The 27,060-nt window shown below is 60.1% G+C and overlaps 2 protein-coding genes across 3 annotated transcripts in view; both read right to left on the bottom strand.

The window, feature by feature from the left end:
- Positions 1 to 346: 346 nt before the first annotated feature.
- On the bottom strand, positions 347 to 8,812 carry LOC122199629 (coagulation factor VII-like). The gene is made up of 8 exons (XM_042904858.1): positions 8,721 to 8,812; positions 7,259 to 7,419; positions 5,956 to 5,980; positions 5,724 to 5,837; positions 3,930 to 4,070; positions 3,045 to 3,154; positions 1,451 to 1,574; positions 347 to 980 (listed from the first exon to the last, which is right to left on the bottom strand). The coding sequence occupies exons 1-8, from the start codon at positions 8,788 to 8,790 to the stop codon at positions 385 to 387; spliced, it is 1,341 nt and encodes a 446-aa protein (XP_042760792.1). The 5' UTR covers positions 8,791 to 8,812; the 3' UTR covers positions 347 to 384.
- A 2,376-nt stretch (positions 8,813 to 11,188) lies between these two features.
- Positions 11,189 to 27,060, bottom strand: part of MCF2L (MCF.2 cell line derived transforming sequence like) — an 86,265-nt gene continuing 70,393 nt past the window's right edge. For both annotated transcript variants that reach the window (XM_042930528.1, XM_042930535.1), the window contains exons 16-31: positions 26,706 to 26,772; positions 25,937 to 26,052; positions 24,746 to 24,815; positions 23,338 to 23,430; positions 23,143 to 23,235; positions 22,389 to 22,514; positions 21,108 to 21,329; positions 20,796 to 20,888; positions 19,757 to 19,835; positions 19,554 to 19,620; positions 18,719 to 18,837; positions 17,151 to 17,225; positions 14,629 to 14,747; positions 13,260 to 13,372; positions 13,069 to 13,172; positions 11,189 to 12,958 (exon numbers count right to left, since the gene is read on the bottom strand). In XM_042930528.1, the coding sequence (XP_042786462.1) occupies positions 12,873 to 12,958; positions 13,069 to 13,172; positions 13,260 to 13,372; positions 14,629 to 14,747; positions 17,151 to 17,225; positions 18,719 to 18,837; positions 19,554 to 19,620; positions 19,757 to 19,835; positions 20,796 to 20,888; positions 21,108 to 21,329; positions 22,389 to 22,514; positions 23,143 to 23,235; positions 23,338 to 23,430; positions 24,746 to 24,815; positions 25,937 to 26,052; positions 26,706 to 26,772 (1,642 nt within the window). In that variant the 3' untranslated portion in view covers positions 11,189 to 12,872. The remainder of the gene's footprint in view (positions 12,959 to 13,068; positions 13,173 to 13,259; positions 13,373 to 14,628; positions 14,748 to 17,150; positions 17,226 to 18,718; positions 18,838 to 19,553; positions 19,621 to 19,756; positions 19,836 to 20,795; positions 20,889 to 21,107; positions 21,330 to 22,388; positions 22,515 to 23,142; positions 23,236 to 23,337; positions 23,431 to 24,745; positions 24,816 to 25,936; positions 26,053 to 26,705; positions 26,773 to 27,060) is intronic.

The following is a 27,060-nucleotide window of genomic DNA, read 5'->3' as shown; positions in this document are numbered from 1 at the left end:
AACATGCTTGTGTAAGGAGACAGGAATGGAACGTAAAGATGTGAGCACGCAAGTGTGAGCACGCCAATGTGTGGACACAGGTGTGTGTGCCGATGTGAGCATGCAAGTGTGAGCACGCCGATGTGTGGATGCAGGTGTGTGCATGCCGATGTGTAGGCACCAATGTATGCATGCCGACGTGTACACGCACCACCACAACGGCGGTCAGGGGAGCATGGTCCCCTGGGAAACAGTGCATCCCCTCCCTGGCAGGCACATCGGTGCTCCCAGGCACATCCTGCTCAGCCTGTTTTGCACCCTCTTCCCCCACTCCAGAAGTGCAGGATGTTTCTGGAACAGAGCAGGGACGAGTGGCAGCTTTATTAGGGTGGCCCTGCACTGAGGCTAGGGCAGCGGGGCCCGGAGGAGGCCTCCCGAGGTTGGGCTCTGGCTCATGAGCCTGCGCAGCCACTCGATGTACTGGGAGACCCTGGTGTACACCCCGAAGTGACCTTCAGCCGCACAGCCCTCCCCCCAGCTGACAATCCCCGTCAGGTACCAGGTGCCCTGGAACTTGGTGGCGTGCGGGCCCCCGCTGTCCCCCTTGCAGGCATCCTTGCTCCCGTCCAGGTAGCCGGCGCAGAACATGTTCTCGGTGATTGCTGGAGAGCCCGCCTTCCTGTGTGACTGCTCCTGGCAGTCCTGGGTCATCACCCGGGGCACATCGATGGCCATGAGCTCAAGGGCCGTGATGCCCCTGTCCAGCAGCTGGCCCCAGCCACTGACGGTGGAGAAGCGGATGAAGGCCAGCGTCCTCTCGGAGAAGGCCTTCTCGGGCAGACACAGGGGCACGACGTGGTTGGTGAAGGCCACGGGCGTCCTCAGGCGCAGCAGGGCGATGTCATGGTTCGTCTTGCGGGGGATGTACTTGTCGGGGATGATGATCTGGGCGACGTGCTGCTCCTGCTCCTCGCCCTCCTCCTTGCGGAGGTCGTGCTCGCCTGTGGGGGACCGGCACCGCTCATACCCCGCCCCTCAGCCTGCTTCTGGGGCAGAAGGGGCCCTGTGTTCCGTCCCAGGCTGGCCGGAGCGGCAACCCCAGGCAGCCACCGCAGGGCTCCGCGTGGAGTGTGAATCAGGGTGAATCTGGGTGAATCTGGGGGTGCTGAGGGCACGTGAGGAGGGGTGGTGGATCCCCCAGTTCTTCCCAGATCCTCCCTGGGGGCGCTCGGCGTCCCATCACCCACCAGGCAACCCTGGGGCTCTTGGCCCAAGTGAGAAGGGAGTAGAGCAGAGCATCACCTCTGTGACTTTCCGTGGGTGGAGAGGCCGGGGGGCCGTGGCCACAGTGGGACCCTGCGGCACCGGGGTCCGCCCGGACATTGCCCACTTCTCTGTTTGGAGGCACTCGTCTCGTGGCAGGTCTTGCTCACAAGCCACGCTCAGCAGGTGGAGGAGCCACAAAACTCACCCAGCACCACCGTCAGGTTCTCCCAGTTCCTGATTCTGTCGAAGCAGTGGGCTGCAGAGACCACCCAGGCAGCGTCGAGCAAGGCGCCCCCACACATCAGCACGCCGTCCAGCTTCAGTGCAGCCTGGCCGGGCACAGCAGAGTTCGCGTCACCCCTCCATGGGGAGCGCCTTTCCCGTGCACCCAGGGCCCTCGTGGCCCGTCTCCCCAGCCAGCTAAGGCAACAGGGGGCTTGTGGGTACTGGCCCGACCACGGGGCGTGGGTGCCAGTTCCCCTGCGCATCCCTGGCACCACCAGCAGGAGCTGGCAAGACTGGTCCACAAAGACGGGTCAAGTGGGGTGGGGGGGAAGAGGGCATGTGCTGCGGCACCGGGCACAATTCTTGGTGCACAGCGGGCCCCATAAATGCTTCCTTTTCTTCTCCCTAAAAGCAAGGAGGGTGCTGAGCAGGTCCTGAGTGCAGCTTGGGTGCAGGCCTTTTCCCTGCAGTGGTTTTCCCACCACAGGCAGGCGGAAGGAGCTGATGTTGGCTCTGCAGCTGCAGCCACGAGAGGAGGCCTGGGGTAGTGGTTCGGCCGGATTGGAGCCTGAATCTCAGTGGACCTCAGTTTCCCCACCTCTCTCCTGGGGTTGAGGACCTGGGGCCGCATGCATGCTGCAGCCCCTCCCCCTGCACAGAGCCCTCCCAGGTGCTGTCTGCTGTAAACAACAGAGACCCACCCGTGCGGTCCCTCCGCCGCACACACTGCCAGTTCTGGGCACTCTGGCGAACACACCAGTCCCGCTAGGACACGTCTAGCTTACGTTATCCTCGGAACACCAAAACCCCGGGTCCTGCCAGCTGAGGAGTGGGCCTGGGACCGCACAGGTGCCACGCAGGCCCCGACCGCCTGCTCCCACCTGTGGCAGGTGGGATGGGGCAGGGCCGGGCCGGTGGGAGGGGCCACCGGCTCAGCCAAAAATGCCGCTTCTGGTCTGCACGCGGCCAAATGGCAGCAAAGCTGGAAGACTGGGGCTGCCCCGACCCGGAGTCAGGCCCAGGGGGACTGGTGAGCCACCATCATCCCTTCCAAGGCTCTTGTGTGGTAACAACTCTGAACAGTCCAACTCGGGTGTCCACGTGCAGGGCCCGGAGGACCACTGGGTCCGGCTCTGAAACCCGAGTGCACGCGTGCTGCTCTTGTGAGAGGTGGATTTTGGCCCAGTGGGTCTGGGGGCCTGAGGCTCTGCATTTCCAACAGGGACCAGGCTCACAGGCTGCCCCACACACCTGAGCACGTGCAGGGACAGCCTGCCCTGCTTCCATTTCCAGGGGCAGATAGTGGCGGGTTCAAATCCTGCCTTTGCCATCTGCCGCCGGTGGCCTGGACTCCCCCATCTGTGGAGGGGAGAGAGGCAGCAGCCCCGAGGAGGAGACGGGAAGAGACGGGAGGGGAGAGCCAGAAGGCAGGTGCTGCTGGGGGTGCTGACACCCGGACTGACGGACGGAGGTGAGCGCGCAGGCGTGGGCTTCGGAGCAAATTGGAAGGAGACGAGGGGCCGGGGTCCCGCAGCCGACCTCCCGCTTTCCCTCCAGGGGCCCTGGAGCCTCACCTGCCAGGGACACTCTCCTTTGGGGCACACCTTGCCACCCACAATTCGGCCTTGGGGGTCGCGGCCATTTCTCTTTTCCAGAACAGGCATTCTTCCACACGGATACTCCACTGTGGGAAACAGGTCATCAGGCCGTGGGGTCCGTGCTGGAGGGACAGCTGCTGAGGGACGGGCTCCACGGCCTGCAGGCACGCCCTTGGCAGGGCAGGCCCACCCCTGTGGGAGCTGCTTCTGCAGGGACAGAGGGCCTCCCTGTTGAAACTGGGTTCTGCCAGTCGCCCCAGGGGAGTGACGTGCTGCCTGAGGAGGTGGACACTTGTCTAAAGGCTGACCAGACCTTGGGCCACAGCACTTTCACCTGGCTCCTCTCGTTTCCGCAGTAAAGTCCCCGGGCCCGGAGACACCGCTTAGAGGTGGGGGCTGAGCTTCAGGCTCAGCCTGAAGTGAAGCGGGGCCCACTTCACTCTGGACAGACAGGCCTGGGCACCTGAGCTGCTGGGACTGTGTTAGTTCGAGACCGGGTTGGGGAAAATTTACATTTTCCTCAAAGTGCTCTCCTTTTAAAAAAAGACGTGGCATCCAGACTGTGCCACAGTCAGCGCAGACCCCACGTGTGGCCATGGGGTGCCCCACAGGACAGCGGTGGGGCAGGGAGGGCCTCCCTCGGCTCCTCTGGACCTGCCTTGGACAGGCAGGTGGACCAGCCACTCTGGAGCGGCTCCTGCTGTGGCCTGTTCTCGAGTGGGCTAGGCGTGGTCAGCGTGTAGTAGGTGTTCAGTGAGTGGTACTCACCCTTGTCATCTGTCAGCCATACAGGAATGGGTGGCTGCTCGTTGGGCACAAAACAGAGCACAGCCCCCAGAGCTGGCCCCTGAGGACCGTTACCTGTGGGAGCGCAGGACACCCCGTCGTCTTGGAGCGCGTACCCCTCGTGGCACCGGCAGGAGCGCCTGGTCTCTGCATGGTCGCTGCAGTACTGCTCACAGCCTCCGTTCTCGTTCATACAGATCAGCTGGTCCTTCTTGTCTGAGGACAGGAAGGGGACAGAGTGAGAGGGGCCTGTGCTAGTCAGGGAGAGCCAGCCCTCATTCTGCATGAAAACGGTGCTTAGCTGTTGGCTGCAGAGACAGCCAGGTCCCAGCCTGCTCTGGATCGATCCGGAAGGGTGACCTGGGGTTGTGTGCGGTCTCACGTCTGGGCAGCTTAGCCAGTTGGGACATAGGGCTGACACATGGGGCCTCTGTGCTCCCCTCCCAGCAGCCGGTGGGAGCCGGGGAGGGCCTGGGGACAGTAAAAGTGTTCACCGCAATTGGATACCTGCTGGCAAGAGGCCAGGCAGATGAGATGGTTCCATAGCCAGGCCCTGGTGCCCCAGTGAACTGGCGGGGGCTGACCACTGGCTCGGACAGATGGAGATAAGGAACATTCACCCTCTCTGAAGGGCAGTGCTAGGATGTGGGAGATGGGGTTAGCTCTCTGTGCCAATTGAGGGCCCCCAGCAGGAAGGCCTGGCCTGGAAGTGAAGTCACACCAGGGCTCCTGAGCACCATGGTCCTGGAGGATTCGCACCAGGGCTCCTGAGCATCAAAGCTCCTGGGGGATTCACACCAGGGCTCCTGAGCATCAGAGGTCCTGGGGGATTCACACCAGGGTTCCTGAGCATAAAGGGCTGGGCAAGGACATTGAGGCTTTATAGCCCCAGATAACTGGCAAGAAGCCTCTTCCTTAGTCTTTCCTTTACTCTCCCTGGTTTGCTTAGAGCAGAAGGTGGCTGTGGCCCACAAGAGCTCCTTGAGTATCAGAGTGTACACATGTGGCAAAAGATTGAAGTTACCCAAAGAGAGATTTGCCTTTGCCCCCAGCTCCTGGGAGGTGACCGCCACACCCTTGCTGATTAAGTTGGACACTTTTAATTTAATTCCATCTGTCTGATAAGAATGTTGTTTCCTTGGGGGCCTTTGGCCACACTGGATGGTGTAACAATGTGATTCATGGTGGGGTATCACCTCGACCTCTGGAGGGGCTGGAGACTAAGGCCAGCCATGTGGGAGGTCAGCCATGTGTACGTGACTGAGCCCCAAGAAGACCCCTGGACGTGGAGGCTCAGTGTGATACTCCCTAAGTCTCGTCACACCTTGTTCTTGGAGAAAGGAAGACTGTCTGTAAGACCCCACTGCTTGAGGACACCTGGAAGCTCACACTGGTCTCCGTGCTGACTTTAATCTGTAGCCTTCCACCGTAACTTTGAGTATGTTGGCCTTCAGAGAGTGCTATGGGTCCTCCCAGCCAATTACTGACCCTGAGACGGCCCAAGGAACCCCTCAACCTCGCAGTATTTTAACATTAGAATGGTGAAAAAATAGTTCACACTTTTGTAATAGCAAGTAGGGAAGATGAAGTTTACTCACTGTCTCAGTGGGATGCTGGGCAGTGATAACGTGCCCTCCCCGGGGCCCCATCCAGGTGTATCCGAATTCCCCAGCACTGGGAGCCCAAGGGGTTTGTATTTTCCAGAAGCAGACAAGGGGCGATCAAGAATTAGCACCCGAGGGTCTCAGATCCAAGTGTCTCACGGTCACTGAGCCCATTTCCCACCTGGCCTGGGGCCCAGCCCCCGCCTGGCCCGGCCATGCCCATCAGCCTTGTGGGGGCTCTGCCCGCAAACTGTGGGGTCCTCACTTGTCTCACAGTTCCGGCCCTCAAAATTTTCGAGGCAGAAGCAGATGTAGGACTGGAGCTGGTCCTCACAGGAACCCCCGTTCTGGCACGGATTCGAGGCACATTGGTCCCCATCTGTGAAGCGACCTAGGGTCAGAGCACTGAGGGGGAGGCCGGTGGGCAGGGGCGACCCAGGGTCAGGGAGCTGAGGGGGAGGCTGGCCAGGGGCGAAATGGTCCGTTTACCTACTCACCGTTGTAAGAAACCCAGAACTGCTTCTGAGGGGACAAAGAGGAAGCCACATGAGACACACATTGACAAATATCGGTGTTCCCCACAGAATGAACGGGGGACTTGGGGTGAAGTGAGGTGGTCCAGGGGCTTCTGGCCTGGTGCCCTTTGTGGTGGGCTCCGGAAGCCAGACTTTTCCTCTGGAGAAGAGGTGAGTTCACCCAGGGCGAGGGGGTGTTTCCTAATCCCGCCTCTCCACCCCAGATGGCCAAGGCCACCAGAGGTCGCAAATTTCCCTGTCCCGATTCAGAATTCCAGAGTTTCTGCCCCACTTCTGCCACCTCCAAGATGTGACCCTGGGACAAGACACGTGCTCTCTGAGCCTCCGTTTCCTTCTCTGGTGATGGGGGACCATCCACACAGGGCGACAGGAGGAAAAGGTGCTAATGGATGCAAAGGCTCCAATAATCGGATTCCTGAGGAATGTTCTGGGCAAGCAAACTGAAACTCACAGGATCACTCTAAGAATAAAATAAGACAACTGTGGGAAATGCCTTGAAAACCCAAGTGGGGCACAAATGCAGGAAATGTCCATCCTAATGAGGATGTACCTGGAAAAGGTCATGTGAGCCTCCACCTCAAATAGTCCTACTTCCTGTTTGGTGTGAGGTGTCCTGTGAGCGTGAGGCATGTGTCCTGTGAGAATGAGGCAGGTGTCCTTTGAACACAAAGTGTGTGTCCTGTGAGTGTGAGCTGAGTGTCCTGTGAGTGTGAGGCGAGTGTTCTGTGTGAGGTGAGTGTCCTGTGAGCGTGAGACGATCCTTGAGGAGAAGTGTGGGTTTGTCCCCTCATAGCCACACCCCGAGTGGAGCAGGACAGCGTGGACACTCGCCTTTCCCAGCGTGCAAACAGCCGTGGGGCGGCTCTCTGCAGCGGCCCCGACACGTTTGCTCTCTGAAGCCAGCCGTGGAGGTGTCCGCCCGCGCCTGCGGCGGCTGCTGGGAGAGGCCCAGGCCAGCGTCCCTGCCGTCTGCTCCATCAGCAGCCCCTGCACGGAGCTCTGGCCGCTTTGGGGACGGGGGTCGGGGGCGGGCACCGTCCATGGGAAGGCAGGGCACCCCCGGGGCCTGCTTTTCAAAGCGCGTTTTCCGGCTGGAAATGAGGGCCCCGCGCAGAGAGGCGCCGTCCATGGGCGCTGCAGGGACCCCGAGAGCCGTTCTTGTAGGAACGTGACCCCGACACGGTGCGCGGGGCCCTCGACCGCCGAGTAGGGAGACCGACCGACGCCGGGCAGCGCGGAGGGCGCCCCCTGGGGGCGGACTCACCGTCCTCTCGGCGTTCTGGAAGATCTCCCGGGCCTCCTCAAAGGAGCACTGCTCCTCCCCGCACTCCCGCTCCAGGGAGCCGGACCTCAGCTCCTCCAGGAACGAGTTGGCGCGCCGGTGCCTGCGCAGGACGCCGTGGGCCTCCTCCTGGGTGAGGAAGACTGAGGGACCGTCCGTGAGCCCTTGGCCACTGGCCACGCCCAGACGGCGCCGACGCACGGAACCTTCGCGTCCCTCCGAGTATGGCAATGGGAAACACGGCGGCTGTGGGGGGTCGCTCCGGGCTTGGCCGCCTCACTTGTAGGATTTATCCCAAGGACGTCCTCAGAGGCGGCCACTCGAACCCGGCCACAAGGACAGCCTGGAGACAGCAGGCAGAGCCACTGCGTGAAGGTGTCCTCGTTCGCGTGAAGTACACGCTTAAGAAGATACAATATTAAGTGAAACTAGAAGATGATAGGATAATCTATACTGTGTAATCGCTTTTGTAAATAAGATGTACATATGCACATACATATGCTTATGTAGCTGTGGGAGGAGCCTACATAGAAAATGAACTCTCGGGATTAAAAGTTACTCTGTTGCAAAGCGTCCAGTCAACTTCCATAATCAGAAGGCCACGGGCTGTGTCCCTGCACCAGGACGTTCACCAAAAGTGCTAGGATAAAGGTGCCGCAGGGGCCTGGGGAGGGGGTGCGGGTGACTGAGAGAGGTGAGCAGCAGGGGAGGATGGGGCAGCAGGAGGGGGAGGGGCAGCTCCCGGGGCACCCAGGTGGAGGGAGACCCCATGTGTTCTTCACAGTGACAGTGTCTCGCGTCTGTATTCCTGCGGAGCCCCTGGTCTGGAGGGAGAGGTCGAGGGAACCCTCAAACGGAGGGGCGGGCGGAGACCTGCCTGGGTGACCCTCAGGGGGCAGCAGATGTGAACCAAAGCTCTCGGGGAACCAGTTACCTCTGGTGGTTACCAGGGGAATCTGGCCACCTCCGCGTCTTCCCGCCCTCCCACCCCGCTGTCTTTCCCAGGAGCCCGCGCTGTCCCCTGGGCTCCTGCAGGAATCTGGCCGGCGCCCATGCCATCGCAGGCTGGCTGCTTGGGGGGGAGGGGGGGCAGTGTCTGCTGTCTCCACCACGGCCACCCCGCGGTAGTGACATGTCACAAGGAGGACAGCTTATAGTGTCCCGCTGTCCTCCTAGCTAGGCCCGTTGGCACAGTAGTGGCAGGGAGGGTGGCTGCAGTCACAGAAATGTGTAGTCCAGGGTCCCCACCCTGTCCCTGGCGCTGGCCAACCAAGAACGGGAGGGGACATACCCCTTCGCACTCGAGCCCTGACTCTGCGTGCAGATCACATGGGAGCCGCCAGCAAGCACCCCGGGGGGACAGGAATGCCCACCAGAAAGGTGGCCACCAACCTCCCGCAGCCCCTCACACAGCGTTTACAGGGGACCCTACACCTTGACATACCTGCGGCCAGAGATGCCTGCAGGCCGAGCACAGAGCAGAGGAGGGCCAGCCCGCGGGACCCAGACACCATGGCGAGGCCTGTGTCACACGGTCTGTTGACATTCCAGGCGTGCTGGGAAGGTGGGCAAAGTCCCGGCCTCCAAGCTGGGACAGAGGGCGGGGAGGGAGGCCTGGCCTCCCAAACCCAGGGGCGGGGCGTGCGGGGGACGCCGGGGACAGGAAGACGCTGTCTGTACCCACCGCACAGCTGTGACCGCGAAGTAGGGGTTCCCTCTCGGAAGCGTCTGTGTCGGGATGTGTACCTGGCGCGTGCGCCTCAAATGCGGTTGAGAATCTGAAGCCCTGGGGACTTAGGGCCGCAGTTGGGAAACAGATCCAAGCCGGTGGTAGGTGTGCCTGCAGAGTAACTCTGGGGACAGGAGAGTGGATCTTCGGTGTGGGTGGAGACCCACACAGGGCCTCATTGCCCTGGGGCACCTGCCCCAAGCTGAACCCCCTGCTCTGTGTCCCTCCGGGCCCTCTTGGGCCCAGGCCGCAAGCCGCGGTGACCAACCGTCTTGGTTGCCCAGCTTCTGTGCTGACCTGGACCATCCTGGGCCCTCGGACATCGTCAGTCACCCCAACAAGGCTCACGTGGGCGTCCAGCCTCCAGTGGGGTCTGGCCTCGACCCTCTGAAATATCCTTTCTGCAAATGGTGGAGACTGGGGACGCCTGCTCTGCTCCTCTCCCGTGCGTGGGAGCCACACGGCCCAGCTGTTGCAGGCAGGGTCCCAGCTCCACTCCCCAAGTGGGAGAGTCAGTCTCTGCAGAGAACATGTTTTGTTGATCACCTCAGGTGTTACTAATGGTTACGATTGCTGGCTGCTTGGGAGTCTGTTGTTGGTGGGGGAGGGACCCCCCCGTTTTCCGCCGCACCTTCTGGGGATTCTCTGGATGGCCTGGCAGTCCTGGCTCTGTTTCCTCCCAGCTTGGGGAGAAGCGTTTCAGCCGTGAGCCTCTGCCCCTAAATCTGGCGAACATCTTGCCCGAGCAGGTGGAGGTGCTGTTGGTCCCGTGTCGGTCCACATGCAGCACCCGTGAGCCTTGCTCTCAAAGGCTGCAGGGGAGCCGCCCTTGAGCTCAGCACTTTTCTGACTCCTGGTGGTCCCATGACAGGGCTGCACACAAGGGGCTTACTGTACCGGAAATCTATCCTGTGCCGGCTCTGGAGGCCACAGGCCCTTGGGCATGGTGTCTGTGCAGGACCTTGCCGTCTCTGGAGGCTCCGGGGGAGGGCCTGCCTGCCCCTTCCCACTGGGGAGTTCTGGGGGCCTCTGTGCCCCACCTGCAGTCGGCCTGGGTGTGTGTCCTGATCTAACTCTCCTTACAGAGACACTACCCGTGGGTCAGGGCCCCCACTCCAGTGTGACTCATCATAACCAATTCTACCGGCAAGGGTACTGCTTCTGAGCAAGACTGCATCCTGGGGACACCGTCAGCAGGTGCCTATGCTTCCCCTTGAGCGGGGCCGCAGCTGGGCTGTTCTCAGAGCAGCGCGAGGAGTGTCTGGCCGTGGACTCAGTGGGCGACTGGCCAGGAAGCGTGGGGAAGGGACGCTCCTCCTCCGACAACCCAAAGCTGCGGGGAAATGGGATTCCCATGGGTGAGCTGCCAAGCAGCCTGGATTTGGGACATGTGCTGGACTGAAGCCTTTGAGTCCCAGGGTCCTCTGGGGAGGTGGGGGACAGCACAGGCCAGTGGGGTCATGGCTGAGGCACCGCTTCCCCACTGACTCTTCCAAGTGGCTTTTTCTTCATGAAAGACCACCAAGCATGGTGCCGAGCAGTCCTACCCCAGACCCCGGGCCAGGAGGGGCGAGGAGAGGAGGACAGGGTGGCTGAGTGCAGAGGGCCAGCCTGCGTAGCCCCGTGTGAACAGCGGCCCCCTCCCCGACCCTCCGCTGATGGCCACGCCTTCCGCTTGGACTGGGGGACAGGCGCTCCAGTGGCCGACCCCAACAGTGTACCTGTCTCTGGGGCACAGCCCTCAGGTCTGTGGGAGGGCTCCTGGGAGGTCAGGGTTTGTTAGTCTCTGTTCTTGTCTTTTCTTCCAGCCCTTAGGTGATCTTGTTTGATGGTGTCTTTCAGGAATTATGTGATGCATCCGATTTGATCCCCTCCTGGCAGGTCAGCTCCCGGCTGCTCTTCCGGATTCCTGCTTCTGCCTGTCACGCTTCCCTCCCCACCACATCCCTTCCGCCACCAGACCCCAATGTCCCAGCACTGGGAGTCTACATTTCTTTTGTTACCTTCACAGTGTTGACACAATACGCTTACTTTATTTCCATCATTTTCTGACAAAGGGAAGCATAGGGGACACAGTCTGGGTCCTGCTCGCCACCTGCCTCCCCTGTAACAGTGCTTGCAGTGCTGCGTGTAGCTGAGCGCGATAAGCAGAATTCTGGGCTTTTTACAGATGAAGGCAGACAGCAAGAGGGGCTGATATTTATTCAAACTCCATCCATACAATAAAGAACTCTGATTTTTTAAATTTCATTTACATCAGCAATAAAAAAAAAGACCCCAAACCAAACAAAAAGCAATGACTGAAACACGAGGTTTTAAAGTGCCTTTATGAGGAAGAGATTACAATGGTGGGGGGGTGTTGGGCGAGGCGGCTGGGGTGGTCTCTGCACAGTCAGCGCACTGAGTAAATCGGGGGGCATCGAGGAAAGCTGCTGAGTCTTGCATGGCTGTTTTCTCTAACACACCGCAGGGGCGGCCAGGGTGGGGGCTCGCGTGTGGCCGGGAGCAGGCTGCGGTGGGCGCGGGACTCAGGGAGGGCAGTAAAGTGACAGTTTCCAGCATCGCGGAGGCCGCGTGTGTCCCTAACATGGGACACCAATGCACACACATCCACGTAAGCACACGTAGAAAGAGATCCGCCCCCACCAGATACACAAAGTGTCTCCGGAGAACAGAGCTTGTTTCAGAAACACAAAAAGGTAAACCAGAAGAGTTTTCTTTCCAGTTCTGCCTCGATTTCAGTGATGAGCTCCGCAACCTTTACGTTTCTGAGTTCAGGGGGACTTGCCCGAGCCTGGGAGGCAGCAGCGGAGGCCAGCACAGGTGCCAGGGCTGGAGCTTTCACTGAGCCCTGTGTGGGCACCGGTTCAGGTGGTACCCCGCGGAAACTGCATCTTTATGTATTCTTTAAAAACGATAAAAAATCCTAATTCAGTGAAGCTAGTTAAAAAAATCAAGTTCCCCATTTTTGTAGAAAAGAAACTAAATATTTTAAATTATAGTTTAAATTTTCTTTTGAAAATTAACCCACACAGATAAAGGACTCTCCTTGGTTTCTACTACTCCTGTTTGTAGAAACATTGCTGGATTTTATCGAGGGATGCGTTTTCAACCGCCGGTGACCAGGCCGGCCTTTGAGAGGGCTTTGGTCCCAAGAGAGAGCCCTCAGATCTCCAGCAGTATAAACAACGCGCTGCAGTGTAAACCCCAGTAACAGAAAATAGTTTTGTATCAAATACAGTATTAAATTGTCATTTCATGTAAACACAGTGATTCTTGGTAAAGATTAGCGGCCAAAGTACCACAAAAAATGGCCATGGAATTAATCCCTGCTTTCTTGTAAAAATCAAAAAGTCCTCCACCAAGCTGTTGGGTCAGTAGGTTGGCCACTTCTTTGGGAAGCGGTCCCTCCCACAACGTGCTGATCCCTGCAGGAAGCACCAGCCCAGATGCGGCAGGAACCGAAGCCGAGTGGCCGGGACGGGCTCCCCACTGCGGCCCGGTGGAGGCGGACGACAGCCCCCTGGCACCTGCCACATGTTTGCTCCGCTGCCCCACAGCCCTCCATCCATCCTGGTTCTGCGGGGAAGCTCGGTGTGCCGCCATCTTCCCGTGGAGCTGACTTCTGCGCCTTCGTCATGGGGGTCCTGGCGTGAAGGCCGGAGGACAGAATCTTCCAGAACCTTTCCTCTGCATGCCCCTGTGTCTGCACCGCCAAGTCTCGTGGGCAGCGGGCGGCTCCTCTTCCGGGTCTTGCCAGGGTCCTCCTTTCCCAGGGTCTTAGAGCACCGTCCCTCACCAAACTAAGCAAGCCCAAGCAAAGGAACACTTAGAGGTCCGCAGGCTGCCGTCCTGCGCGGCCCGGCGCTACCCCTGCAGGTCTGAGAGGGGGGCCCCGCAGCTCTCGCTGCAGCTGGACGAGGCGCTCAGCAGGGCGGAGCCTGCACTGGACTCTGCGGGAAAACCAGGCGAGAACGGCTGCGGCTTCGCGTCTGCACGCCAGAGCTCGAGGCCGCGGACCCCGCGGGCTCGAGTCGCAGCCAGCACGGCACGGGGGTCTTACCTGAGCTGCTCAGGCACTGAGCAGAGCCCGACGTGCCGAGGAGCGTGGAGAGGCTGCTGGCCGGCACCCAGCTCTCCTTGCTGGAGGTCAGGTTCCTGACATACCTGGAAGGGGCGGGGGCGGGTCAGGGGCTCCAGCCGCGGGCCTGCCCCAGGGTCTTGGGCCTGAGCCCACCACCGGCGACGTCTTACCAAAGGCCCTCGTCACCCTCCTGGACCACCTCCACTACGTCTCCGCTTCTCACGGCAAGCGCTTCAGGGCTTTCCTTCTCATCGCCCAGCACAACCGTGTACTTCCCTGGAACCTGGTGGCCCAGGACACAGTGCATCAAATGGCACAGTCCGCCCTATCCACACACCTCCCCCCCCCCCCCCCCCCCCACGCGCAGAGTGAGGCCGTAGCAGGAGCAGGCAAGGTCCCAGATGGGCTTCCAGCATCCAACAGGAGACAGACAATGAGTATTTCGTCAGGGCCCTGCTGTTTGTCAGGCTTCTCATGTGACTGTCACCTTAAGTTGGGAAGAGCTCCTAATCGTAAGCGGATGCCAGAGGTCTCTCACCGTGACCATGTTAAAAATCCTAACTAACGTGCAAAGTGCCCTTGGCCCACTCTTGGTGGTCTGGCTGCCCCCTCTGCTGCAGCCGGCCTCAAACACTACAAACATAGCCCTCTGCCCCAGGGCCTTTGCACATGCTGCTCCTTCTTCCTGGAGCGCCCTCCTTGTCCCCGGGCCTCCCATCTGAAACGGCAGTCATCCTCGCCTAGTATGCTCCGTATTCACTACCTTTTATTCTGCTTCCCTGTGAGAGTGGAGAGTCTTGTCTATTTTGTTCTCTGCTTTGTCTTTTGTACCTCCACAGTGCCTGGTACCCAGTCCGTGCTCCATGTTTGACACGAACACATGGACAAAGCTCTGAAGCTAGGACCAGGGCAGCATGGAGTGCCCCAAGCATCTGTTAGTGTCACCCGACTCTAATGCTTTAATATGTGAATACCTTCTCCTTGCCGCTGTGTTAAAGGACCTTGTTTCAAATGCAAATCTGGGGTGGCTCAGTGCGTTGAGCATCTGACTTCAGCTCAGGTCATGGTCTAATGGTTTGTGGGTTCGAGCCCTGCGTGGGGCTTTGTGCTGAGAGCTCAGAGCCTGGAGCCTGCTTCGGATTCCGTGTCTCTCTCTCTCTCTGATCCTCCCCCGCTTATTCTAGCTCTCCCTCTCTCTCAAAAATAAACATTAAAAAAAGTTAAAAAAAAAAAAGAATGCAAATCCATACTTAAAGCAGTTCAGTTCTCTAGAAAGTAAGAGCTGAAGGCATCACTTTACAGTGGCTCCTCAGAACAGTCTACTTATTTGCAGGGCAAGTCAGGTGTGTGCACCGTTCCCTCTGAAACAGGCTGGTCTGACGATGGAGGCGGGCGGGCGCACAACCCCAGGGGGCCCTGGCACCTAACATGTGCCCGCAGCAGCCAAGAGTGTGGGGCACTGGTAAGGTTGTGCTCTGAAGCTCTCCCGCCCAGGGGCCAGCGGGGCCAGGCTGAACGCCCAGTGGGACCCAAGGTTACCAGCTTCCTGGGGCCCACTCTGCCCTCCTCCTCCGCATCCGAGGAATTGATCAGCTCCTCAGCACTCGACCAGCCGTCGTCCTCAGGGGCCTCTGAGGGGTGAGACGTTTTGCTCCAACCTGAGAGAGAGCGGGCCACAGTGAGGACCACCCTCACTGTGTGAAGGGGGTCTGTGCAGTTCCCACCACCCGCACGTGCCCCCTTCCCAGGAGCCAGCCAAGACCTTCCGGCGGGACGCAGCGCAGACTGGGGCACGCTGCTGACACGGGTGCTTCAGCCATGCACAGTCCAGGGGTCCAGGGCCCATGCACGTGCTTCCATTGCCAGCCGGGGGGACACAGTGAACCCCAGCCCCTCAGGGAGGTGGTCCCGCAGGCCCTGCCGCTTTGCCCCTGCATGTGGCCCCAGGGGAGCACAGAGATCCTGAGTAACCACTAGCCTGGGACGTCGCCATCCCGCTGTGTTGGAGCAAATGCCACCAAAGGGAAGGAGTTTGCAGTTAGCACTTGGAGGGTGAACACCTGGCCGACCGCCTGGGGGGCCGCCCCTCACACAAGGGCTGAGGCTCGCCGCACGTGCCCTGTGCCGGCCCGTCCTGGCCCTTAGCCCACGAGGTAGGGGCGCTGTGACGCAGGCCAGCAGACGCCGCACACAGAAGCTAACAGTGCCGCTGAGCCCCCTCGGCCACGTGGTGAGGCTGGGATTCCAGGCCAGGCCGCCTGCCTGTGTGAGCTCCAGCCGCGGAGCTCGGCTGGGCCAGCAAACGCGGGGAGAGATCTTTCTGGGGACTTTACAAAATGCGCGCACAGCCCTTCATCAGCGTTTCCACTGCCTTGTAGGCCCAAAGAGTAGCACCTGTATTTCCCATTTGGGGGAAATTTGGGGGAGAATGCAAGTAAGTTGTGGGGAGATAGGAGATGTCAGATTCCGGGTTCTGAACAAACACAGTGATGCTGGCACTAGGTGACAGTCTGGAGCATCAGGCCATGTGTCCCATGGCTGTGCAGCAAGAAGCAAGCGGGTCTGGAAAGAGAAGGCTGCTTGCTGGGTGCGGGCGGGGCACACCAGTTCCAGATTACATGTGGGGTGGCAGGAGGCGTGCCCTCCCTGAGGACGACAGGCTGAGGCATGTGAGGGAGTCACAGCAGGTGCGTGCAAAGGGCTCGCTCGCCTCTGTGGGGACAAGCAGCCTCTTTGGAAGCCTTTCTACCAGGCTCACCCAGGTCAAGACTGTGTGACGGGGGGGTGGACAGGAAAGTACCGAGGCCCAAGAGGGAAGCTAAGTGTCACCAACCCACTTGATCTGCGCACGTGCAGGTGAGTGTGTAGGACATCAGGCCCAGGTGACGGTGAGTGGGGTCCCCTCCCTCCTCTGCAAAATAGTTCCTGACAGCGGCATTGAGTAAAACATTGGGAAGATGACTCTTTTCAGGGGGCAAGCTGCTAAGTATGTGCAAGAATGCCCAGGAGACCTGTGCGTGCTGTCACCTGCCTCCCCAGGAGACCCGTGTGCGCTGTCACCTGCTTCGGGGTGGGGGGCACGTGGGATGGGCAATAGGGAGCAGTGGGAGGGTGTGAAGAGGGGCTAGCAGTTGGGCCCCAGGCGCTGCACTCAGGTCACGTCCACTGTGACCTCACGAGGCTGCCTCATCTTCCTGTCACGGGAGGAGACACAACTTGGCTGAAAGGCGGTAGGAACCATGGGCGGGTGGCCGTGGGTGAGGCTGAAGCCCCCCAGCTTCCTGCCCAAGGGAACTCAGCCAGGGCAGTGCTCAGGTGTCTCCAGGTGTGAGGTAGGAAATGAGGCTGTCAGGGCAGAAATGACCCCTGTCCCAGGCCCCAGGGCACTGTGCATCCCTGTGAAGGCTGAGAGGGTGGGCCAAGGCCCCTGGCCTCCGAGCTCTCACCCCGGGGATGCTGGAGAGCCGCAGCCTGTGCCCCTGGGAAACTTCACAGTTGCTGGAAAACTCAAGGTGGTTCACAAAGTGAAATCCTTCCTGAGAACCTCAGCCCCTCAGCCTGGGCCAGGGGATCTTCAGGTTTTGGGGGCTGCACTTTACCCTCGTGATATGAGGGGACAAGAAATGGCCTGAGTTCCAACATGGAGCTTGGCCCCCTCAGTCTGTACTATTGGTCATCTCCCTGCAAGATGGTCAGTTGACAAGATCCTGTCGGCTTCTCCCACCAAGAAGCAGGGGATGGGCGGGCGCCCTGGACGGGGGAGGCCTGCGGCCGCACAGCCACCAAGAAACAGCCCAATCTGAATGCCGGCCAGGCGTCGGCAGCCCCTAAGGGGGTCGGTTCTGGGCAGACCCGGCAGGAGTCCAGCTGAGAAGGGTGATGTCATCACAGATCTGTCGCCAGAGCGTCATGCTTTTGAAGAAAACAAGGAATTTGCGTCTGGCTGGTAGAGACCTATCATGATCTGCATCCTGGGGGGCGAGCCCCGGCCAGGCAGACAGCATCCCCAGCCGCATGGGGACACGGACGGCAGGCTACGTCACAAGGCTGAGCCACTCTACCTCGTAAACCAAAAGGCGTTGGATCGCTCTTTACTTCATGTCGCTTAGCTTTTTTGCCAGGACTGGTAGGAGAAGCTGCGGAAGAAGGAAGAGGCAAAAACAGACAGGAGAGTGAGGGGCTGCAAGCAGGGCGTGGGGGGCGTGCGGAGCAGTGTTCACAAGGGACAGAACGCCACCGCCAGCAGGCCGGTTCCCACTGCTGCCAAGTGGCTTCCTGTGCACAAGACTAAGCTGGCCACGGGGCCCCGCGGGTGACGGGAGCAGCCCCAGGAACGGGGGAAGAGGAGACCCAGCTCGGGCTGACGGTGGCAATCGTACCCTCACTTCAGCAGGCTACAGGTGGTCGCGGGTTCTCAACTCTGCATAAAAGTGTGTAGTGTATGCACTTTCCATGCTTGGCAAAGTACACGGCACCAGAGCGCTTCTCTCCTTTTTTAAAAAAAGTTTGATTGTGGCGCCTGGGTGGCTCAGTTGGCCAAGCGTCCGACTTCGGCTCAGGTCATGATCTCACGGTTCGTGAGTTTGAGCCCTGCGTCGGGCTCTGCGATGACAGCTCAGATCCTGGAGCCTGCTTTGGATTCTGTGTCTCCCTCTCTCCCTGCCCCTCCCCACTGGCACTCTGTCTCTGTCTCCCTCTCTCTCTCAATAAATAAACGTGAAAAAAATATTTTAAAAATAAAAAGTTTGAGGCCAACTTAAAAGTATTTTGTAAGTTGAAACAAACAAACAAAAAACCCTCTAATTTTCTGGATGAGTGAAAAGAATCCTCGACTCGTAAACACTGGCTTTTAGCATCGGGCGGGTGGTCCTGTAACAACCCGGCCGGAGCTCCAGGCTCCGTGGGCTCATCTGTGTCCTTCCCCCCACACGCTTCACCACCGAGGAGCCTTGCAAGGCAGACAAGCTTTCCGAGGTTCCCACCCAGCGGATTCCTTATGTGGCCTGTGTGCTAGTGAGCGCCCCAGGGCACGCCAACGTCAGTCCCGGGCAGGACAGAGCAGGATGGGGTGGGGGTTCAGGAGGAGGTGCACCAAAAAAGCAAAAGACGAGTGCAGTTTGCAAGCAAGGTTTGCCAGAGAAGCCTGCCTCCTCCTTTGCAAACAAAAGGCCCCCAGTGAGAGGCCCCTGGCCATGTGTGGGACAGACACACCAGTGCCAGGGAAGAGAGCGGGTCAGTGGGCAAAGCTTCTGAACGGCTGCACGTGGTGACGATGGCAGCAGCCGCCCCTGTCGGGCCGTCCACACGAATGATCACCACATGAACAAGAAGCGTGCCACCGGGGTGAGTGGCACGTCCGGGGCGTGGGTCTGAGGCAGGCGCCTTTTACCTTTCTGACCTGTGAGGGCAGCAAGGCCCGGCAGAGCAAAGCGCGTTTTGGAAAGTGCGGAGCTCTCTGAGGTAGAGCTCGGGGCTGTGTCATCTCCGAAGGAAGACAGAGGGACTGAGTGGGGGTCCTCGGGGACACACGCCAGCCCACACGGGCTCTCCTCTGAGAGGTGTGCACGCCCTGGACACGCCTGCTCACTCGGGGACAGCCGTGACGGGGCTGCGCCGCAGAGACACCCACCTCTGCCCTTCTCGGGGGGCTTCGGCAACGGTGTGGAGCTCACGTATCCTTCCAGGCTTAGGGGGTCGGTTTTTCTTTCCTCCAGCTTTTTGATGTTTCTTGTGTTCCCTTTCGAGGGACTAATGAAAAAAGGAGGAGGACGTGGCCTGGTTAGTTTTCCAGCCTCCCTGAGGATCCGAGGCAGAGACCCTGGGCCCCATCCTGCCCTCCACGCACTTCCGGGTTAACCGGGCAGAACTGAATGAGAACAAATCCACCTGCTTCCTGTTACGTAGGAGATGGTTGCTGACTTTTTGACTTGCAGGGATGGGGGGGGGGGTGGCCTTTTTCTTTTCAAACTATTGTTCTATGCATTATTTACTTAGCCCCCATCCTGTCCCACGAGTGACCAGATGTGCTTATATAAGAAACAGAAAAATAAAGCTGCGAATGAATACGGTAACAAAGTAAGGCTAAGGGCAGAAAAGGTCCTGTGAAGCCAGCCTCAGGGCTGGCACCCGAAACGTGCGTGTCTATCAACTGTGAGCCGCGGGCGTGGCTCTGCGCCTCGGCACCTGACAGGCCCTGTCTGAAGCGCGACCGTCATGGAAACCTGGCAGCTAACAGTCACCTGTGCCAGCAGCACCCAGGGGTGGGGCCGGAGACACCGTCCCCGAAGCTGGCCCGCAGGGATGGACCCCCGAGCACGTAATGCCAGAGGACAAGCCGTCCCGGGGGCTTGGAGCAAATTCCCAGTGAGGAGGTTCAGGGAAGGGGCCGTGTGTACCCAGTGGCGCATGCAGAGGCAGGCTCTGGGACAGGCTCCCATGGTCCCGAGCGGAGGTGGCTCCCTCACCTGGTGCTGGGCGGCGTGGGCAGAGGAAGGCTCTGGGACTGTTCCAGCACTCGGTGCTGGCTGGCTTCTGCGGGAAGGAACACACAGACCCTGTGCTGCACGACCGCACCTCCAACAACAGCCAACAATCTGGGAGTTGCTTTGGACATGTGTGGGAATGCGCCCGGAGCAGAGTGGAGCCGCTGGCGGCCCAGACCTCTTACCTCTGCAAGCCTGCAGCTGGCTGGTCAGCACCTTGCGGATCTCACTCACCCAGGCTGCTTTAATCTCCGCCGTCGGTGCCTGTGCCCCAGGGGGAAAGCCAGGAGGTAAGGGTGCGTGTTCCCTGAAGATGCCGCTTTGCTTTTACCCTGGTAGCTTCTGAGGATGACCGTGGGGACTGATAACAAGAGCTCTGCCCAGAAGGAAGGAGAAATGGTCCCTTTGCCTTGGGACCGCCTCATGGGCATGACAGGAAGGGTCTGTGGGCCACACAGGCGGCGGGCTGTGACCGCCTGGCCACCAGCTTTGCGCCCTCGCTGGTGCCTGACTTGGTGGAAACCCTGGGGCACAGACCACCCTTTGAGAGCACCTTCCTCTGGGAAGTGGCCCAGGGTGTTGTGTTAGGTGACATGTCTGACAGGAGTCCGAGACCCTGAAGTAGACTCTAACTCTCAGGGCCAGAGAGGGGAGCAGGCCGCCGTCTCGCCTCGGTGCAGTGTGTGAGGCCTGTGGGAGTGACGGGCGGGCAGCTGGACTCTGGAGAAGCAGGCCGGCCACTGTTCTGGCAGCTTCTGGGGCTGGTGCCTGAGCCCATGCCGAGCAGACCCATGTCATCGCCGTGGGCCTGGCGGTGCTGGTGTGTGTGGTGACAGCGCTCCGTGGCCACCACGTCCCGCCAGCATGCCTGGGTGTGAAGGGCGCCCCTTCACAGGGCGCTGGGCTCACCAGACTCAGGGGGCACTCATGGCCTCCCACCTCCGGCCCTCACCAGTGAGGCAGCCCGGTCACGTGTATAAGCATGGCCCAGGTGTGCCGTCCAGGCACATGCAAGCCCGTGCTCCCGGCCACGCCCTCGGAGCACCCTAACATTGGTTTCCTGTACTTCCTCCTGGGCCCAGTTCAGGGTAGCGACAGCCCAGGGCAATGCCCCTAAATGGCTTCTGGGTGATAAAGTCACACGGAAGAGTCTACACACACCAGCTCTTGCCACAGGCCTTTCTGACACGTGCCCAGCACCCGGCCCGGGGACACCAGCCCTACCTGTATGATGTACACCTCCTCCCGGGCGTTGTACCAGATCTCGAACTTTCTCACATCGCCCTTCACATTCTCGGTTATGCCTACTGCCGCCATCTGACAGCGCCAAGCAGGGAGACGGGCTCATGAGTGTGCAGGATGAGAGCCGGCCCCCCATCCCTGAAAGGTGTTGGTGGGTTCCCGAAGCAACGGAAGCGGTTTTGGGGTGGGGGCTGAGGACGCCCGGGGTCCCAGACTCCCACACCCAGAGATAAGAGTGGCCCGTGCCTGAAGTGGGCATCGTGGCCGAGGCTGTGGGGACTGAGGCTCACTCACGTTCAGGGACTGCTTGTAGCTGTAGGAAGGGGCCTTCTCGTAGCCCTCCCCGTTTTCCTCCCTCTTCTTGCAGAAGAGCACGGCCTTCTCGTGCAGGAAGAGGTGCCGCTGCATGGGCTTGAATCTGGCCAGGTCCTTCACCTTCGTGTGGCCCTTCTTGTGGTCTGTCCACACGCTGAAGGAGCCTTGCATCAGCAGCCTCCCCAGGTCACTCAGGTTCCCCTAAGCCCAGGACAAAGTGGGGCCTTACGTGCACGTCGTCAAACGGAAGCAGGCCGCCTGGGCGGTGGGGGGGGGGGTGGGCTGTGTCCCGTAGACCACTGTTATGTAACGCTTGGGGAAAAGCAGAACTGGGGAGACAGGAGCCGGGGGTGGTCGGGGGCCAGGGAGGGTGAACAGGCAGAGCACAGGGGCTTTCCAGCAGGGAGACGGGCCTCACACCCTGTCTAAACCCACAGGATGCACACGCTGGACTCTGGGTGGTGAGGACGTGCCAGCAGAGGACCATCCGCTAGGACAAAGGTCCCATCTGCTGGGTGTGGGAGGATGTGTGTGTGGGTGTGGGGCATGCAGGTGCAGGGATGTGTGGGTGCGGGTGCAGGGGTGCGTGGGTGTAGGGGTGTGTGCGTGCGGGTGCAAGGGGGTGTGGGTGTGGGTGCATGAGGGTGCGGGTGCAGGGGGGTGTGGGTGCGGGTGCAGGGGAGTGCTGGTGCAGGGGTGTGTGGGTGCAGGGGCGTGTGGGTGTGGGTGCAGGGGGGTGCAGGTGTGGGTGCAGGGGCGTGCGGGTGCGAGTGCAGGGACGTGTGGGTGCACAGGCATGTGGGTATAGGGGCATGTGGGTGCGGGTGTGGGGGGTGTGGGTGTGGGTGCATGGGCATGTGGGTGCAGGGGGGTGCAGGGGGGTGCGGGTGCAGGGGAGTGTGGGTGCAGGTGCAGGGGGGTATGGGTATGGGTGCAGAGGCATGTGGGTGTAGGTGCAGGGGTGTGTGGGTGCAGGGGCATGTGGGTGTGGGTGCAGGGGGATGTGGGTGCAGGTGCAGGGGCGTGTGGGTGCGGGTGTGGGAGGTGTGGGTGCACGAGGGTGTTGGTGCAGGGGGGTGTGGGTGCGGGTGCAGGGACGTGTGGGTGCGGGAGGTGTGAAGGCTCCCATGTCCCTGTGCGCCAGGGCACGCCCCAGCGTATGCAGGTGATACACCCGCACACGGATGTCCCCAGGCACAGCTCTGCGAGGACGGTGGGTGGACCGTCACCAGGCTCCTCAGCGGACGGGGAGGCCCTTACGTCATAGCCGGTGATGGCGATCAGGTGCATGGAGTCGTTCACGGCCTTGAGGATGCCCAGGATGGAGCTCAGTGCCTCCTGCAGGTCCTCAGCCCCCTCGCAGCTCTTGCTGTATTTGAGCATCTCCTGGGGGACGAGGCCGTGTTCACACACCCGCGGGGCACTGGACGCTCTGCTCCGCTCTGCGTGCCCATGCTTGGACCCTCAGGACATGCAGCGCGGCTCCCTGCACAGCTGGCACCACGGACAAGGCCGCTCGTGGTGGGTCTGCCTGGGGCGCGGGCCTCAGACCAGCTCAGGAAGCCACCCCCAGGCCTGCCGCCCCGTGCCTCACTCCCACAGTCCTGCCTGACGCTGCACACAGGGATGCCTCCCGAGCCAGGCGGCCAGGCCTGGATGGGGCGAGGCCCCTTGTGCAGCTCCCGCCTTCCCACTCCTAGACCTGGGTACTCTTTTGTCTCCAACCTGGCACCCCCAAACATGGGACGGCTGAAGGCATGCCCTTCACGTCCACCGGGTTGTGCACCGGGGCCGGCCTTGCAGGGAGGACTGTGTGTGAGCGCACGGCCCAGGGCAAGTGGCGAGTGTGCTCCACGAGTCTGCCCATCTGGTCACCTCTGTGCTCCCCGCCCCCCCCAATGATGGCCGGCGGACAGTGAGCCCTCCACACAGGTCTGTGAAGAGACGGGGCCCTGGCAGGGGTGCGGGGCTGGGAGGGCGCAGCAGGGGCGGCAGGCGGCTGCGGGCACGTCACCTTGAGCAGCAGCTGGTACTTGGTGATTCTCTGCACTGGCTTCAGCAGGTAGGAGTCGAGACTCAGCTTGTGGTCCAGCTTCCTCTGGCATTCCTGCAAGTCCCAGAAACCTCTTTACAGGGTCCTCTTGTTCCCTGTGTGACAGTCAGCTAATGAGGAGACAGCACTCTTCACCAGGAGGGTCCCCAGACACACCTGGAAAAACGGGCAGTCGGAGCACTGTCTCCACAGGCTCTCAGAGCGAGGCTTGTTCTGGCAATACTTCTCGTAGATCTGGAACTCTTCCATCTGAGCCGGGGACAGAGTGCACGTCACAGAGTGCCTCGGGGTGCGATTTGACAGCCCTGCACCGCGTGCACCTCCTCCACCACGGACACTGCGTCCTTCATTGTGGGGCAGCTGTGAAACGGCTCCCCCAGGGACCGCTGCTCAGGGCTGCGCTAGTCCTGAGACGCCTTTCACACAGGTTAGCACCACGCGGCTGGCTCTGTGCCGTGAGGATAACAGACTTAAAGTGTGCGCAAACTTTCCAGGGAAAGAACACGCAGGGCTCGTGCGCAGACCTGCGTGTGCACCAGGACCGTCTGCGGGTTTGTTACGACAGAGCCGCACTTCAGGTTCTGCTTCAGCAGCTGCAGCCGGGACCTGAGAACCTGCATTCCCCATAAGATCCCGGGATGCTGGTGCTGTCGGCCAGGGGGCCTCCTTTGAGAACCACTGACCTGCAGTGTGAAGGAACCCTCCACCCCAATTCTCAAACAGCACCCAGAAGCGTCCCCAGTGAGCAGGCAGGGTAGAAGGACAAATGTGGCCCCTTCTCCTTCCTTCTGCCCGATGGCCCTATTTCATGGTGATGCGTCTCAGCCTCCATCTCATTTTGTGAAAATGGCTTCACTTTCGCTACATTTTCCACACTGCTCAGCGAGCAGTGTGTGAAGCTGGCCTGAGAAGATGCCCTGTCATCTCCCACTGCTTCTCCCTGCCTGGAAGAGGGGCCGTCTGCAGTTTCAAAGGGAGAAAGATAAGGGGACCCGTCCCACACCTGCTAGTATGGGGGTGGGCGGAGAGGGGTGACCAGGGGAAGACCAGACATGACACTAATACCACCTCAAGACAAGTTCAGCTCTAACGTGTACAGGCAAGACAGACACTTTATAAATCTGCCATTTCGAAATGCTGATGTTTTATACTTTTTCCCTTTTTTGAACTTTTTGGACTTGAGAAAAAATATACTTTTGGCCCTTCCAGAAAGTATCACATCCTCTTAGGCAAACCAGGAACAGAGTGAAACTTTGTCATTTCAGTTGGTTAGAAGGACACTGTGATAGGGTTTAAACTCATTATTGGGGAGCCTGGGTGGCTCAGTCGGTTAAGCGTCCGACTTCAGCTCAGGTCATGACACATGGTTTGTGAGTTCAAGCCCCGCGTTGGGCTCTGTGCTGACAACTCAGAGCCTGGAGCCTGCTTCTGATTCTGTGTCTCCCTCCCTCTCTGCCCCTCTCCGCCCCCCATACTCTTTCTCAAAACAAAACAAAAACACATTAAAGTCATTATTATTTTAACAACTAAGGCACCATCAAGCACATGTTGAAACAGCACATACCCGTTCCAGAAAACACCTTCCAACCAGCTCTGGGCAGTCAGTGTAGTTTTCCAGCTCCCTCAGGAATATTCTAGACAAAGAAAGTTTGCATTAGGTCATGCGATGAGCAACCCAAAGGAGACACTTCCTATAACAAATCAACAGATACTATTTTCCTGATGACTTTTATTTCTAAGTCTGGATAGTCTGCAGCCCACACGGGTCACTCCTGGGTCCTGGCTGAAGCAAACTCTCAGGTTTAAGCACTCTGGCCCCTTCGTGGGTCCCTTCATGTTTCTGACATTGGTGTTCACACAGAGCTTGGGACAGCTCCTTTTCAACAGACAGAAAGGCGTGAGGCCCAGCTGTGAAAGCCCTGCCCACACCCAGGTAGCTCTGCCCCAGGGACACTCCCAGATGCCCAGCCGGAGCCTGCGGTGAATCTGCTGGGAGGGAGAGCTCCCTGGGGTCAGTTCACAACACTAGCACCGTGGCTTAGAGCCACTAGGGACACAGGGCGGAGGCTGGGGTGAGCCAAGGACACTGAGGGACCAGGCCACCTGACGTGTGCCTCCGTTGTGGAAAGGGGTGGGGTCCAGAGGGCCCGGATGCAGACCGGTGCCTCCTCTGTGAACCAGTGGGTGAGAGACACTAGCGACCGAGGGGCGAAAGCACGTGGTCAGACACAAGAAGCCCAGAGGAGGGCAGGGCCCGTGCCGTCTGTGTGACTGCCCCCTCCCCATGCACCCTGCATCCACCTCCTCACGTCCTGCCCCACAAGCTCCCACAAACTGCAGTGAGGAGCCCGGGATGAACAGCCACAGAAGGACCACTGTTCTGCCCCCGGAGCCACGGCAGCCACAGACAGCGCTCACAAGGGGAGAAGGGCAGGATGGGGATGTCTGCCGTTGCCTCCTTTTCAAGAACAGGCTTGGGAACGAAATGCACCTGGCTGGGCAGTGTGGCCTCGGGGTTGCCCCAAAGGGCCCAACGCTCATGCCAAGCAGACCGGCCCCTGCTGGCCGGTGGGAGTGGGCCAGCAGCTCCTGCGTCCTCCAAGCACCGGGCATCCGACATCTCCGGGCTGGCAGGTGGGCCGCGGGAACCAGCCTGGGGGCGCCGTGCACCCGAGCCCACTGGTTCCTGCTCACCGCAGGGGCCTGCTCTAGAGGCAGACCCTGCCCAGCAGGGGTGGGCAGGGGAGGGCCTGACCTGTTGTGAAAGTGGTAAATCTCTTCCATGTTTCCAAACAAAACGTCCTTCTTGTTTTGGAGGCCGGGTGAGACGAGGTGCGCCATCAGCGGGTTGTCCAGCTCGGCGGCATAGCCCTGCGTGGAGGGGAGGGGTCGGAACGCGGCCTCCATCACGTGCTTGGAGGGAGGCCCGCGGGGAGAGGATGCCTCTCAGGTTTTAGAAAGTGAATCCATCCATATTTATTCACCGGCCGTTTCTAGGACGACCACGAGGCAGCAAGTGCCAACCAACGTGCGTGAGCTACAAACAGCACCATCTGTTTTGGGTGGGGGGGGATCTGTCCTTCTGCTTTTTAACTTCGAGGATTCACGTAACTTGTATGAAGGAGAGAAATCTTGGGGGTACTCCTTGATGACTCATTTCAATGTCTACACCCCTGTAACCACCACCCAGACCCAAATCCAGAACATTCCAGTGCCCAGAAGCCCCCTGCCCTGCTGGCAACAGTTCCCCGGGGCCTCCACTCTGCCTCCACCCAGACCCAGACGGTTCAGCTCTTCCTGCAATGGAGTCACACGCAGCCTCCCGCTCCCGCCACACTCCTGGGGTCAGCCACGTGCTGCTGGAGCGGGTCCCTGAGCCACGTACCTCAATCTCCTTGTCCCTGCTCCCGCCAGTGGGGCCGTGCGAGTAAAGCCGCCACCATCCTCTCACCCTTGCTGCATGGGGCGGGCGGGCCTACGGGCCCCGGGGCTCCCTGGCCATCCCCCCACCCCTGCAGACTCACCTCCAGGACACAGAGCAGCTCTTCCACGTACACCCGTTCCGTGTCCAAGAGCTCATTCATCACATGCCTGTGAGTGGGGCACAGACAGCGGAGAAAGCATTAGAGCAGGAAGGGCACAGAGAGAAGATGCTCGGAGCAGGGATGGTGGGAGAAGAGAGAGGGCGCCAGCACATGGGTGCAGCCCACTGAGGAGCCGTGGCTACGCGCCTGTCTCTGTGGAATCAGTCTTGTCACCTACGGCTTGAGAAAGGGGGACACGAGCCATTTCAAGTCACCAGAGTCCTGCCTGAGGGTCCAGGGACAACAGGCTTTTCTAGGAGAAACCGGATCAGTCCTGGTCCCAGAAGTGGACCGT

The sequence above is a fragment of the Panthera leo genome, chromosome A1 (assembly GCF_018350215.1).
Source record: "Panthera leo isolate Ple1 chromosome A1, P.leo_Ple1_pat1.1, whole genome shotgun sequence".
Classification (NCBI taxonomy): Eukaryota; Metazoa; Chordata; class Mammalia; order Carnivora; family Felidae; genus Panthera; species Panthera leo.
The sequence above is the reverse complement of the archived record's forward strand: the minus strand, read 5'-3'. Positions and strand labels throughout refer to the sequence as shown.